Source organism: Alligator sinensis, unplaced genomic scaffold (genome assembly GCF_000455745.1).
Source record: "Alligator sinensis unplaced genomic scaffold, ASM45574v1 scaffold706_1, whole genome shotgun sequence".
Classification (NCBI taxonomy): domain Eukaryota; kingdom Metazoa; phylum Chordata; order Crocodylia; family Alligatoridae; genus Alligator; species Alligator sinensis.
Genome location: NW_005842683.1, coordinates 483,427 through 498,913, shown reverse-complemented (window position 1 = coordinate 498,913; position 15,487 = coordinate 483,427). Strand labels below are relative to the sequence as shown.

At 47.9% G+C, this 15,487-nt stretch overlaps 1 protein-coding gene across 1 annotated transcript; it reads right to left on the bottom strand.

Moving 5' to 3' along the window:
• Positions 1-6,362: 6,362 nt before the first annotated feature.
• Positions 6,363-7,306, bottom strand: LOC106722796 (olfactory receptor 4S2-like). The gene is given in 2 exon segments (XM_014524856.2): positions 6,363-6,686; positions 6,689-7,306. Coding segments are annotated over 2 exon segments (942 nt in total).
• Between the last annotated feature and the right edge of the window lie 8,181 nt (positions 7,307-15,487).

Below are 15,487 nucleotides of genomic sequence, written 5' to 3'. Positions count from 1 at the left end.
GTATGCGCGTGCCCCTGCAGACTCTGTCTAGTGCATGCTTTGTATGCCCTCCTGAAGGGCAGACCATGGGGTGGGAGCATGTAGAGGGTGGGTCATGGGGATAAGTGCTCAGCACCCCAATCTCTGGCTGCACCCACATGGGTGCACACGTTGCAATGAGGCCAGTGGGTGGGGGGCATGACTGTGGGTGACACTGGTAGGTGCTCTGCCTGCATGGCCAGCTTCGCCTCCTGAAGCCAGCAGGCTAGGCCAGCAGGGCCCTCACACAGTGCTGGCCAGGCTTCAGGCAGATCCTGTTCCATGGTTGCATGGAGAGGGGGTGAGCAGAAGGACAGGGAACGGGCGGAGGCAGGGCTGGGTAGCAGGGGATCTGGGCCAAGAGACAAAGCATGGACACCTGGCCAGTGGCAGTGCTGCTGCACCTCAGACCAGGTCTACTGGGGGGCCTGCTGCTGGGTGGTGGGCAGCTGCCATGGGGGAAAGTGAGGCTGAGGCAGGGGGCTGGGCAGTGGTCGGCACAAAGGCAACTGTCAGAACCAGGATGGTGTCCAGCACCTGGCAGTCATCCTCTGTGGCCTCTGCTTCCCTGACCACCATGGTAGCCCATCATTACTGGGCTTCCAGGTTCCTCTGCTCAAGGGCCAGGATCCTGCCCCAGAACTAGTGCTCACGCACAATGTCCTCAGTACTTCAGGCCCACCAGTCTGACAGCTGCTCCTCATCCACTCTGACCATCAAGTCCAGCAGCTGAGTCCAGTCCTGTATCCTCCGCTGCCAGAGCCAGCACATACGTAGGGCCCTGGCCGAGGCTGGCAGTGAACCTGGAGGCTCATCCTGGCAGCTGGTGCCTCTCCCCCACATGCAGCTGCAGGACCTTCAGAGCCAGGAGGAAAAGGCTGTTTGTGAGAGTTTCCTGAGCTAACATGCTCTATACCAGGGGACTGTCTGTTTCCCAGCCTCAGATCAGGAATTATGCATGCATGGGTGCCCAGCTCCTGAATTAGGCCTGGCTCCTGGCAGCACCTGCTACTGTTGCTTCAGATCCACTCCCTTTCGCTTCTCCTCCTGCAGGGCAGTCTGTCTCCTGTGTTACTGCCAAGTCCTCAGTGCCCGGGCTCAAGGCACAAGGGGCTCCTGGTCAACTGGAATGCAGATCTGGTGGTGCCCCCACACTCCTCCCAGGGGGCCTGTCTGGAGAAGCACCTTGGGACCAGCCTCCCCACACCAATGCCTGTCCTGTGACTTAAGCATACCCTTGTTGTGAGTGTCCTGGGTGAGCCATGAGAAGCTGTTTGCATGGACCGAGGGGTGCCCAATTCATTATTCCCTGCTGATGCTGATCACTGTGGTACCCCAAGCACATCTGAGAACCTGGTGCTGGATCCCAATCTTTGGCAGTGCTGCAGGCAAGCCCGCACTGTCCTACAACATCTGCCGCTACCTGAAGGGGTACCTGTGCCTACATTATACAACCCTGCCTCCTGAAGCCAGGGACAACATTACCACCTGAATTAACATGTTCCTCCATGTGTAAAAGGCCCATGCCTCCTTGCTGAGGGGACACAGGCTGCTAAATAAAGTTTGGCACTCCCTCCCACCTCCCTGCATGTTGTAGGGAGGAATTCCAGGGGACAGTGAGAGCATGGATGGGCCAGGTCAGGAGGTGCGGTTGGAGCAGGGTGGAGGCAGGTGCAGGGGGACCCTCCCCTGTGTGGGTATAACAGCCATGCCCAGTGGCTGAGGGCCCTCCACCACTGATGCCTCATTGCTGCTGCCAGTCTGCAGTGGAGGCTTGGGCAGGCCTTCCATGCTGGAATGCACAGCATGACTCTGGCCAGATTCCTGGGGTGCCAGGATCTAGTCCAGCTGTCACATAAAAGGCATGGACTTATGGGCAGCCTCTGACCAGCTGTTGTGGTCAGTGACATTGACCCACTGTGTCTACAAGGCTTTGACCTTTATGCAGGACTGGCGTGCAGACCAGTCATGCTTGCACTTCTGCATGTGGCCCTACAGGCCCTCATACATGTGGGCATTGAAGCACCTGCTCCAGGTGAACTTGCTGAGGACCTTGGCCTTAGCCCACAGCACCATAAAGTGCGCCAGCTCCTCCTGGGACCAGCTACAGACCCAGGAGGCAGCGTGTGGGGTCAGGGACAATGTCAGCATGGATCCATCCAGAGCCTGTAGGGCCTGGGTGTGACAGCCCGGGTGCCACTGGGCCTGGGCAGGTGCCTGCAGTACCCAGCACAGGGGCACAGCACTAAATAGGCAGGCAGGCTGTGGGTCTGTGCTGGGGGCCAGGCAGACTGTTGTGGCTGGCCCAGGACAATTGATGCAGTACCCAGTGATCAGAGGCTGGCTGCAGGTGGCCCATGTCCCTGGACTTACCACTTCCTTTTAAGGTCCAGGGACTGGAGCAGGCAAAAAGCCACCCCAGTCCTGGGCCTGGAGAAGATCCATAGGTGGCTCACTGGTGGTGGGGCTGACCAGGAGCAAATTTGCTACATTGTGCTACTATGCAGTAACTACTCCATTGTTAATTTGTTACCTGCATTTGCAGGTAGCAGTAAAGTGTCTCGTGTAGATATGCCCATTTATACTAGAGTTACAGTGCTAATACTCCCATCACATAGGTGCATTAAGCCTCATATAATAGCCACTGTGATTAAAGCAAGCAAGAAGGTTAGACCACTGCTTTTAACTGGATGCTGCTATGTATTGTTCTATATAGCTGTGATGCAGTCCTGCCAGTAGGTGGCTCTGTTCTGCACTGGCTTAGTTGGCTAACATGGTATTTTCTGTAACCTAGTTGTGTTCCCCTCCTCACCCCCATCCCTCTAATATTAGCCCCTCGCTCAGGCGATTTGTATTTCCCTACTGGCTTTTTCATCTTTCTATCTAAGTATCTGCTAATAAAATTCAATCTCTTGTGGATGCCTGGTGTTTTTCATGTAAGTGTCCAGTTCAGGCTTTGATAGTTCAAGATAGCCCTTTGTTGTTCTGTATCTGAACTTCCTGGAACAAGCCCCTGCAGTGCACAAAAGACACTGACACATTTTGGTCCATCCAGTCTGTTGGACTTAATACTCTACTCCCTTTTGCTATACATAGGGCCTTTTTACACAGTAATTTTAGGTGGCTTCTGGAGCTCTTCACTCCTGGATTGGCTTCACATTAAGATTTTTTAAATGGCTTAAAGCACTCATTTGGCTTAACATTATGCCACTCCAGGGCAGGATTATCTCTAATATGACTAATTTTGCTCCTGTTCCATTAAGGTTTGCCATTCCAGGGAAATATTCTGCCTAAGGTGAAGTCATCTAGTATCCCAGGATGCAAATGCCCCTCAAATGAGCAGGACCATGAGAGCACAGTGTGGCCGGGCATGGTGCTTCACGCCTCAGGCATGTCAGGCAGAACACAGGCCACAGCCCTGGAGAACCCAAAAGCTGTTGTCCCCCTGCCATTGCTGCTGCAATTGGCTCTTATCCTTTCAGGACTGCCTGTCCCACCACCACACCCAGTCCAGCTCGCTTTGCCCACTGGGAGCAGAGCTGGCTCTGTCCCTAGCTCCTAGTCCTGCCCTTTCCCACCAAGCCTCTAGTGGTCTAGCTTGCCATAGCTCTGCTGGTCAGGTTTTTGACCTTAAGGCATGACTGCTCCACTAAGCTGAATAACAGTAAGCTAATTAACATTTGTTCCGTTTAGAGCATAAAGTTTAAAAAGACCATTAGACTGCTATTACTCCAGTATCTTCATAGCACAAAGTCTTGTGGAATAATAATCAGCATGGAGCAAGCCCGCTGACTTTTAGAAGTTGGACACACACCTCCAGTTTTCTCTTTACTCTTCTTCTCTTCATTTCTGTGGGCACTGCCCCATTTGGGTCCCTTCAGGCTCCTGAAGGTTCTCAGGACAAAGGGTTCAGTTTCTCAACCAGTACTACTGACACATTTGAAGTTTTCTAGTGAAAGTTTCTAAGAGCCTAAGGGTGTGGGCATAGGACACATTGGGCTAAATCCTGTCTTGCTCTATGCATCTAAAGAGTGTAGTTACACACTACAATTACCACATACTAATTTTAATTATGGTTAAAGTCCACGTGGTGTGAGCAGTTGCATATTAAGGGTTAATATCCCCTGAAACATGCAGTACTCTGACCTGTCCTTAGAGGGCTGCCAACCTGAGGCATGGCTAAGCGCTTCCAAGGCTTGCCTACCCTCTGGTACACTATAAGTGACCCAAATTCGGACACCACCAGCCCCTGCCTTCCCATGCTATATCCCTGTTGCCCCCCAAAACTGACTTGGATTTGGCCCGTGTTATGCCCCTGCCTGCATGATTGGGCTCACCACCACCCACCAGCACATATAAGATCTGTACCCCACCTACACTGACCTGGACCAGGGGCAGTGGAGGCAGTTCAAAGGGGAGTCCAACATGGGAGTGGCTAGGAAGGGGGATGCTTCCCTTTACGGCTCCTCTGGCTGCCCCAATTGTTATTCTAGGAGAAGATGAAGTGGCTGAGAGTACTACCTCCTTGGGTGCCGGACGACTGCTCCCAAATGGTCTTGGGCCTGTAAAGCAGTACACAACTGCAACCAAAGCTGACCCATCCAGTTAGAGACAACTTTTACTGGAAGAGGATCATCTCTAAGCTACTCAGAGGATCTTTAGATCATGTTTTCCTCCCCTCATGTGTCAACACTCCTGCTTTAAGGGTGGTTAACATTTGTTTAAGGTAACAAGAAACAACACCCTTATTCAACCCACCATCTGCCTCTACCAGCCTATTAGAAGCTTGCCAAAAGTTACGGTCCTCAATTTCTTACTCTCTCAGTACCAGGGCAAGGTCGTATGTTACAGGGACTTATTTTAAAGTTAATATTTAATGTGCCAGGTTGTAATTTCTCCTTTTCTGAGTAAGAGGATGTTAATAGAGATGCATGAGCAATAGCATATACATATTTTATTCCAGATAGTTTGAACTCAGAAGACAACATAGATGTAAATGTAGCATGGCAGTAGTCTGTATGTATGGCAATGGACAGGAGCATCCACATGCTCCATTCATGTCTTGAACTGGGAGAGATTCATGCTATGAATTCGGGCTTCCACATTGGCTACTTCTTTAACTGCCCTATGCATTATGTTCATCCTAATACTAGCCATTATTCTATAATAAACGCAGCCAGTGTCTGGATATAAAACTTGTTTTGAAACTGTCCCACAAGCTACACACCTTCTCTAATATAATTTATAATCAAAAGGATCTTCTAAGGCTTCTCCAATGCTGTGAAATTATAGTAGTATGATTTATATTTACCAATTAAAAGTCAGTCTTAGAAGCTAATCTAGTGGTTAAACCATCTGCTGTTGTTTTTGGGGGGAGTTTTGGGTGGGGGGTTGTTTTTTTTTTGCCAGGGGACAGTAGTTCCATTTATATTTCTGGTACATTGGAAGATTTTGTGCAAGTTTCTTTTCTCGTCATTTTAAAGAATGCCTTGGGGCACCGTGCTTTTGATTTTCAGAATGCCTTTAGCCTCCGGGTGACACTAGCTCACCTTACAGGATCTCAGTCTTTTTTAGGAATGGGAGTGTACTATTTGCCGGAGTCCTTGATGCTTGTAGATGAGTGGGAAGGCTGTTCTGTTGTGGTGTAATTAAAGTGTGTCAGAGCAGACTCGATTAATCTAATTAACATACTCCAGACAGCTTCTTTGTTTCATGTATCAGTGTGCCCATGCTTCAAAATGGTGGTGGGGGGGTGCTTTAACTAAAAACCATTAAAGAACTTTTAGTTAAAGCACCCCAACCACCATTTTGGAATGCAGGAAAACTGATGCATGAACATTGAGGGTGCTTTAATTAGAACAGCTCTTGGAACCACTCTAATTAAGCACCTACCCACCCCCAGAGCATGTGGAAAATCACACATTCTTGTTAAAAATATTGGTTTAAGAAATCTTTTCCATCGAGCCTCAATTTCCATAGCAGATTAATCAGAATGATAGAACACTTCCTTTCTTCTATAAAATATTTTGATAAAGTCCAAACTAATTTAAAGCTCATAGAAGACATCCAACTGTCAGGCCTGGACCCACTCTTTTGTCTTATGCCAGGACAGGTAAAGTACAGGCAATTCTAGTTACCATTTTACCTGTACAAATTACAGCCAGTGAGCCTCACACTGCCTAGGACTGGCAAAAGAAGACACGAAGAGGGGTGAAGACTTGATGTCCTCTTCAGTCTTCATCTGCAAGAGGATAAATTCCCCAAAGGGGGTCCAATTGAACACCAGTTTTTCTAGTGATTTGCTAGTGATTTTTAATATTGACAACCAACCTCTCCCACCCACATCACCCAATTAATTTTTTTTGCCGAGCCTCCTCTTTTTTTTCCCACAGCTTCCCCATGGCACTTTTCATCTCAGCATTTCTCAGGGTGTAAATGATTGGGTTCAGCATTGGGGTGATAATGGTATAAAACAGGGAAAAGACCTTATCCACTGGTAAGGTTGTGGAGGGGCGGATGTAGATGAAAAGACAGGGTCCAAAGAGTAGCAACACCATGGTGAAGTGGGGGGCACAGGTAGAGAGGGTTTTGCACCTTCCCTCTGAGGAATGTGTCCTGAGAGCAACTAAGATTATAATATAGGAGATGACTAAGAAACAAGAAAACAACCCAGGGCAATCATCCCAGTGTTGGCAACAACCAGTGCTCCAACTAGATGGCTATCAGCGCAGGCGAGTTTAAGCAAGGGAAACACATCACAAAAATAGTGGTCAATCTCATTGGACCCACAGAAAGGGAGCTGGATGGTGAGGAGTGTCTGCACTATGGAATGCACAAAGCCTCCCAGCCCTGAGGCTGCCACCATCCAACTGCACACATGCCTGTTCATGATGGTTACATAATGGAGGGGCTTGCGGATGGCAACATAGCGGTCATAGGCCATCACTGTGAGAATGAGAATCTCAATGCAGCCAAATATGTGCACTGAGAAGAGCTGCATGATGCAGCCCTGATAAGAGATTGTCTTATCCTCCAATAGTAGGCCCTCTATCAGCTTGGGGACAGTAGCAGAGGAATAGCAGATGTCTACAAATGACAAGATGGAGAGGAAGAAATACATGGGTGTGTGGAGACATTGGGTGAACTTCACCGTGACCACAATGAGTCCATTCCCCAGAACAATCACCACATAAATGAGCAGAAACAGAACAAAGCAGGCCTTCTGTACTGCTGCATTCTGAGAGAGTCCCAAAAGGATGAACTTGGACACATTGTTTCTGTTCTCCATATACTTAGCACTGTTGATGGGAGAAAGCTGATTCACCTGTGAAGACAAAGAAAAACACCTTATTATTATGATAAAACAGTGACAGCCTCATTAAAATCTTTCAGGATGAAAACTATGTTTCCATTGCAGGTCTGTTTATGGTATTACTTCTTAAAGTGCACGTGAAAGGTCTTAACATCTTTAAACTTAGCAGATTGTGTGTAGGACACTCTTGGACTTTCCTACCAACTTGGAAGTGAATCCGACAAAATCCATTCATAGGGCACATAATACAAATCTGGGTTATGTTTCTGGCATCCTCAAAAACTATATAAGTAGATGCAAAGATGAAAAGCCTTATAAGAAGTGCCAGAAAGGTTCAGATAAGCAGAAGTTGGTAGTTGTTTAAAGATAAAAAATATATACTATTTTAATGCCCTATTCCCCATCTCTCACCCATGTTTAATAGGTATTAAGGTCAAAGGTGAATTATCCCCTACTAGAATATGGTATGCTTTTCTGATGTCCACACTTTAAGCAGCATGCTGATAAATTGGATAAAAAAAAACTTAAAAAATAATTTTTGATTAATTAAAATATCTCATTTTGACAGGATTTAAATATTGATTTCTGTTCTTGACAAATTTATCATATATATTGATATGCAGAAACATATGAATATGTATTGCAAACATATAATATACATGTTAACATATTGATTTTTTTGTCCAGAATAGAAAATCAAAATTTTCCATTCTTAAAAAGATGGAAATCAAATTTACAACCCTATTGAAATATATTTTTTTTAGTATTATTTCAGATACTGCTTCAATAGAAAGTTTTTGTCGAAGGCCACATATTTCAATGATATATTTCACTTTCACTGAATTGGCACCTGCTGATAGATAATTGCTCCAACCGGAAACTTATGAAGAGCTGTAATTTCCAAATCTGAGAACCCTTCCCCTTAAATTTAACAGGGCCAGAACCTGTGCCAGTGGAAATTGGGATGTTTATATTGACATCAGGAGATCTACACCAGCTCCTGGCAGCACCTTCAGTGGCTGCTCCAGACCTACTCCCACCCCTTCTCATCTTTCAGGTCAAGCTGTGTCCTCCATTGCAACAGGACCCATGGTGTCCCAGGCTGTCATGACCAGGGGCTCCTGGCTGACTCAGATGTGGAGATCATGGTGCCCCTCTCTTCCTCCCAGGGATCCTATCCAGAGATGTGCCCCAATGCCAACCGCCACCCTCCCGTGTGCCCTGAGTGTGCCCCTGGTGAAATTATCCAGGGTGTGATGCAATAAGCTATTTGCATGGAGCCAACCCAGTACACCCTGCTGCTGATTGCCATGGTACCACTGGCACACTTGAGAACCTGGCGTGAGACCCTGAGCTTTGACAGTGTGGCGGGCAAGACCACACTTCTCTTTAATCTTCACCACTGCCTGAAGGGGTACTTGTGCCTATGCTACATGTCCCTGCTCCAGAACTGAGGTTGACATCACCACTGGTATTGACACAGTTCTCTGTGTGTGAGGCCTGTGTCTGCCTACCTGCAGGGACACTGGCTGCTCAATAATGTTTTGAAGTGCCTTCTGATTTCCTGTGAGCTGTGGTAGGAAACTCAGGAGGCCAGGGGGAGCTTGGATGGTCAAGGCAGGGAGCAGGGGCAGGGGCAACGGCAGGGGCAGGATCATGGTTAGGGAGGGGAGGGGAGAGGAAACCCCTACTGTCGGTGTGAGGCTTACCAGGTGGGCATGGCAGGCATACCCAGTGGCCTGAGTCTGCCTCCACTAGCAGTGATGAGGAGTGGCTCCTGGTGTTGTCCAGGAGTGCAGGGGTGTGGTAACTGGCTGGCTGGCCAGGGGCCAGGGAAGAGCTGGAGCTGGTAAGGGCAAGTGGTGCCATGGCTGTGCTGGCCTCCTGAGTGGTGCTGCACACCCAGGGCTGGTGGGTCAGGCCAGGGCTTACAGAGCTGCTGGATGATGCTAGGGATTGGGACTGTGGTGTAATAGGCTCCTGGCATCTTGAGGGAACCTCCCCTGTTGACAGCTCATCACCACTGCCAGGCCACAACAGAGGCTCTGGCAGTCCACCTGTGCTGGAATACACAGCACAGCTCTGGCTAGAGTCCCAGGGTGTGAGGAAGAGCAAATACAGATGTTTCACATCCCAATCATTGGAGTTAGAGTCCACATAGGACTTCATCATATCCTTCACAGTCCCACTGAAACTCTCTACCAGCCTGTTGATCTGTGGGTGATAAGCTGTGGTCTTGAGGTGTTTAACCCTACGGCATTCCCACAGATACTCCATCACTTTATCCAGGAAGTTCCCACCCCTGTCAGTCAGGATCTCAGAGGGGAACCCAGCTGGAGGAAGATCTTGGTCAGGGCGTCAGAAACTAGGGTTGCCTCTGTGGTGGCCAAGGCAACTGCCTCTGGGTACCATGTCATGAAATCCACAAGAATTAGGATCCTCTTATGCCTCAGAGGACCCACAATGTCTATTCCCGCTCTTTGGAAAGCTTGATCAATGATAGAGAGGGGCTGTAGGGGAGCTTTTGTCTTGTCCCCACTCTTGCCCATCCGCTAACATGTCTCACAGGATCTGCAATAGTCCATCACATTTTGGGCTAGCCTGAGCCAATAAAAGTTTGCCTGGAGCTGCTGGTGAGTCTGTCCCTTGCCCATGTGACCAACACAAGGTAAATCATGAACCACAGAAAGCAATTGCTACCTGAACTTGAGAGGCACCACGAGCCGGCAGTAGGGCTCCCAGAACTCGGTATGGTTTTTAGGAACCCCATAACAGATAGGGGAGTCCCTTATCTCAGATCATCTGTTCTTTCTTCTCTGCGGTGAACTTTGTCTCTTGCTTCTGGGCCACCTACCAGAGTTTTTCCAAGCTGTGGTCCACTAGAACCTCCTACCTGAACTCCTCCTGCCCAGCTAGGCAATCAGCGGGGAGTTTCAGGGCTTCAGCAACCAGTACACCCTCCCCCTCAGGGATGTCCTCTAACTGCTCCCCAAGAGTCTTGGCTTCCTCTGCCACTGACTGACCCAGTCCCTTCTTGGGGCTGTCACTTAACTTAACCCCAGGGTCACCAGTTTCTTCAGTATCTGCCAAACAGTCACAGCTGGGGGAGTCTCTCCCTTCTTCCCCTCTGCCTCTGCAGCCAATGGGGTTACCAGGCCCTGGGGTTTATTGGGGTTGCTTTGCTTTGGGCAATTGGACTTGAAGTGGACAGACTCCCCACAGTTAAAGCAACCCTTCTTTTCCAAATTGGGTGGCTTGCCTGAATTAGGGGTCACCCTATGCTCTGCAGTCACATTTTGGGACTGGCCCTCCCCTCCCCCCTTGGTGGGACTCTTTCTCTTCCCTCCCAAATTGGGGAGGCCTTCTGTTCAGCCCCTCTTGATTTAGCAACAGCTGCTCAGCAATGTTAGCAGCCTCCTTGGAATTTTTGGGGTCCCTGTCCTTGACTAGGTGTTTAAGCTCTCTAAGGCACCTGTAATAGAATTAATCCAGCACCATGAGTGCATCTACCCCCTCCATGTTGTTAACTTTGGCTTCTTTCTTGCATTTCTGATATAAATACTTCAACTGAGCCACAAACTCATTTAATGTTTGTCGCAGCAGTGGGGTATTATTACGTAATTTTTTCCAGAAATAATCTGGCCCCAACCTATACCTTTCAAACACAGCATCTTTAAAGGTGTTATAGTCATTCACTGACTCAGGGGGCAGGCTGTTCTGGATAACAGACATATTGACAGTTACCAGCCCAGCAACACATCTCATGTATTCTCCTTATTTCAAGTTCCATTGATGCCCTTGGTTTTCAAAATTACCCAGAAACACCTCTGGATCCCCACCTTCTTTGTACGGGGTGAAATTTGGGGCATTTATTCTGTGGGGGGTGCAGCTGGCACCTGCTGAGGTGGATCGTTCAGGATTCCAGCAATTTGCCACCTCTGGTTTAGTTCAAGCTCATGCTCGAGCCATGGCTTGTTAGCCTCGTGCTTATGCTTGAGCTGGGCCTCTCTAGCCTTGTGCTTGCATTGGCACTGTTTGGCCTCAAACTTGAGCTGGTGCAACTTGAGCTTGAGTCTGAGCTTGCACTCCATGTGCTGGCACTGGGCCTCCTGAGCTTCTAGCTCAAGGGGTGGAAAAGAGGGTCGTTCCTGGAAGTCTCTAGTTGTCACTGGGCCGAGTTGTGGAGGGGATTCCTGGGCCTGATCATTGCCCCATAAGATTTTAATCAGGTCTTCTTTCTTTTGCCCCTTTCTCACTTGGAGGCCTCTCCCTTTCATTTCCTTCATCAGCTCTTTCCACTGACTGGTTGGCGTATTTGTCTGCCATCCTATCTAGCTACTGTATCCAGTTGACCCGATACCAAATTAAGGATTTGTTTGCTCAAGGGTTTTCAGTGACTCTACTTCCTCTCCCCAAATTATGCCTTCTAGACCGCAGGTTGTGGGATCCCACAATTACCACCACATGTGGTGGGCCAGTAGGGGATGCTCCTGCACTGAGCCACCCACCTCACTGCACCTATCCACCTACCAAGCTCCAAGTTTCCCCCCCTGGGCTGCCCCATGTCTGGCCAACCCACTTCCTGGAGTACACATGCAAGCCTGGGTTAACTGCTGCCACCACCCAGGAGTCTGGTCTGTATCTGCGCCTTGTGCCCCCTGGGGTACATAGACCTTGTAAACCTTGATGGTGCTTGACCCACTGCAAGAACTTGGCGTGCTTCCTTTAGCCTGAAGCACAAAGAGTAGCCTCCCTTAGGCAGTTGAGCATAGGAATCTTAAAGTTATGCCCCAATCCCTCTCTCAGAGAGTCCACCACACTTGTTATAGTGGAGAGGTTTATTGGTTAAAGAGGGTAGGCTTGGGGAAGGGTACAGGATAGAGAAGTATCAAAGAAAACCCAAAGCAAATTATGTCAGCTTGTTTGATATGCTTCTACATTACGGTAAGCTATATATCTAGATAAGTCCCAAATAGTTTACTCACTTGATCATCCTGAGAAAGATAGAGAGTTGCAGATATTCCATTTGCTGTATGTAACTTAACATGGCTGCTCCCTTCCTCCTGGGGAGCTTTAGCTTTATACAGCCCTTTTGACATCACCTTCAAGATCCAATCAAGGCCAGGTGTTGTTTGATGCTGACCAACCAATTTAAAAAGTGTCACTGGTCACCTAAGAGAGTGACATGGTCTCAAGCTCCTGCCCCATGCCATGAGGCCAGTTCTAACACAACAGAGAGTTGGAGTTCCCACCCTCTTACATGAAGTCCCTCATGTCTGCAGTAACCCGGGGCAACTGCATTAAGCGACAGGTGAGAAGACAATGGCAAGGAAAAACCTAATAGAAGAAACTGGAATGGAGTTCTTCAACAACTTTTACAGCAAGACCTCTTACTAATCACCCAAACATACAGGGGGACCTTGGCATATTGATGATTAGTGATGCATTGTCTTCGGATGAAACTGTGCACTACAAACCACTCCAGACTCCACTCATGTTGTAGAGATGCAACTCTGTTGGCTCAGATGTTTCTCCTGTTACTAGTTTGAAGTCTAGAATAGTACCATGATTTACAATGTCATAACTCCAGATCTATGTCTCTGTCCATGATGGATTTCAGAGTATAAAAGATTTTGGCTAAAATGCATAGAAAGACTTGAAAGCAGAGATAGGTGCAGGCCATACAAAGGCCTGTGTGGTATAAGCCCTGGGTATGTTGCTGCTAGACTTAGCCATTCTTGAGGAGCCTAGGCCTGGGCCACAGAAAACGTGGCTGAGCAGCAGCAGGAACAGCCCTAAAACCCTGATGCTTAAGTGACCATAGAGTGCAGTTTTGCAGATGATGCAGCTGACTTAGTCAGCACAACAGAAGAAACCACCCAGTCTCTAGACACAATCAAAAAGAACATACGACCTGAGGAAGAACAAGACAGGCTTGTTAACCAGGGCTGAGACAGTATTCTATCATGGGAATAAAGCAGATAAGAAACCTTCCCTATTGCTCTGTTACTTTCTCAAAGATATTAATTTTAACTAATCATCATCTTCTTGGTCCATGAAAACTATGGGTTAATCCAGTTCTGGAAGTTTTGGTGAAACAAAGACATATAAATAAAACTCATCAGGGATAATTTATTAGATTATGAAGATTATGTTTACCACCCAATAGGGCTTTGCAAAGCTTCAGATCATTATTCAATTCAGAGAAGATTCAGACCGATTCAGAGGCCAAATCTCCAAATCTGAATTGAATCACTAGAAGCTTAAAACTTTCTGAATCAATTTGGAGCCTCCAAATCAATTCGGAAAAGATTTGGAAAACATTTGGTGATTCGGAGATTCAGAAGGCAGTCTTTCTGGGGCAACAGAAACTTAGAAGAGGGAAGGGAGGTGTGGGGAGGGAGTGGGGGGCGGGGGAGGAGTGACATGTCTAGCTCACCAGTGAGTATGATTTCTCTCTGACTGCCCTTCCAATCACAGTGTCTGCGGGAGGGACATAGAAACAGCATAAAAGCCTCTGTCTGCAGACTTGCTGTGCCTTTTGCAAGCTGGTTCTGAGTGAGCAACTCCCTGGCTTGCTTCATAGTCAGTCAGTTGCCTGCTTCTTTTTGTTCTTAGAAAGGATAGGATAGGATCTATCTTATCTTAGATTAGCTTATCTTCGCTTAGAATCTCTCTACGTTATACTTATCCAATTCATTCCTTTCAATTTATATTTGTTGTCTTTTTTGTTTTGTTTTTTGGGTTTTTTGCAAACTTTTAAAAAAGAAAGCTGAGTGTTTTCCCTAGAAGTGTGATCCATCACTGTGCAGGGAAGCACACATTGCACACACACACTCACAAACAAACACATAGAAGAAAAATCAGATATTTATAGAAGAGATTGTATAGCTATTACATTAGTTATTAAAATTATTAGTTGTAGTTAGTTTTAATAGTTTACATACTGACTAAAGAGAACACAGAAGTAGTCAGATAGAGATTCAAAAAGAAGAAGATACTTTAGGTACACTACATAACACAGAAAAGTACAATAAAGAAACACAACCAGAAGAAGAGAAGGGAGAAGGCAGACAGTCACCCATTCAAGGTCAAGGCAGAGAGCACATCACCAACCAACAACACACATACACACCATATACTTTATTAACAAGCAAGCAAGAATCAAGCCACAGTCTATACAAAGTGAAGCAAACAAATCAGACAAGCTAGAAGAAGGCAGACAGACACACATTTTGCAGCACAGAAAAGATTAATATTAAGCATGCTGGAAAGGCAGGCACCAAATATTCTGGCAAAGGAGGGAGAGGGGGTAGTGGGAGAGCTAGAGGTACAAATTCCACCCCCTGCAAACATAGATGCATTCTCTTCCCAAGCAGCCATGAGCCTTCTTCTGCCAGTGGAAGCAAGGAGGTGGGAGCATTATCTGTACTGGATGTCCCTGCACCTTCACCACATCCCCTAACTCCAGAAATAGGCACCAGAAGCAGAATCACTGTCTCCTCCACCCCAATGTCATCTACCAGCATGAGCCTTGCACTGCCAGAGGAGGAGCTGGAGCTGGAACCAGGGGACCTGAGTGCCCTGGCTCAAGCAATTCTGGGGTCTGAGGGGGAATCAGAGTTTGTGCTCCACACCCCTCAAAGTTCCCCTAGACTCGGGTCCCCTTATCTGTAAAGCAGTACCTCGGAGGAAGTTGAGGTTGTGGAAGCTCAAGGGAGTGGCTCGGCTGAGGCAGCTCCTCCTGCCATTGTGCCTCAACCTGCTGAGGAGGCGGATAAGGCAGCATCCCCACCCTCAACCCAGAAGCGGGAAAGTAGTGTAGTGTGGGAGCATTTTGAGCTGGCAGGTGAACTGACATTTGCTATCTGTCAGCACTGCCGAAGGCAGATCAGCCAGGGCAAGGAGGTGAAACACTTCACCACACAGCGATGCTGCTGCATCTCAGGAGGCAGGACCCACTTGCTCTTCTTCCTGCTCAGCCTGGCACCAGTGTGAGTGTGCACAAAGGGAAGTCCCCTGCTCGCTCCAAAGTCCCCATCCCCCCAAATCAAAGGCAGGACACCCTAGAACAGTGGGGGAAAGGTAGGCAGAAAGGGGGGCGAGTTGCAAAGGCAAGGGAGATCACCCAGAGCACTGGGGAGATGCTTGCTCTGA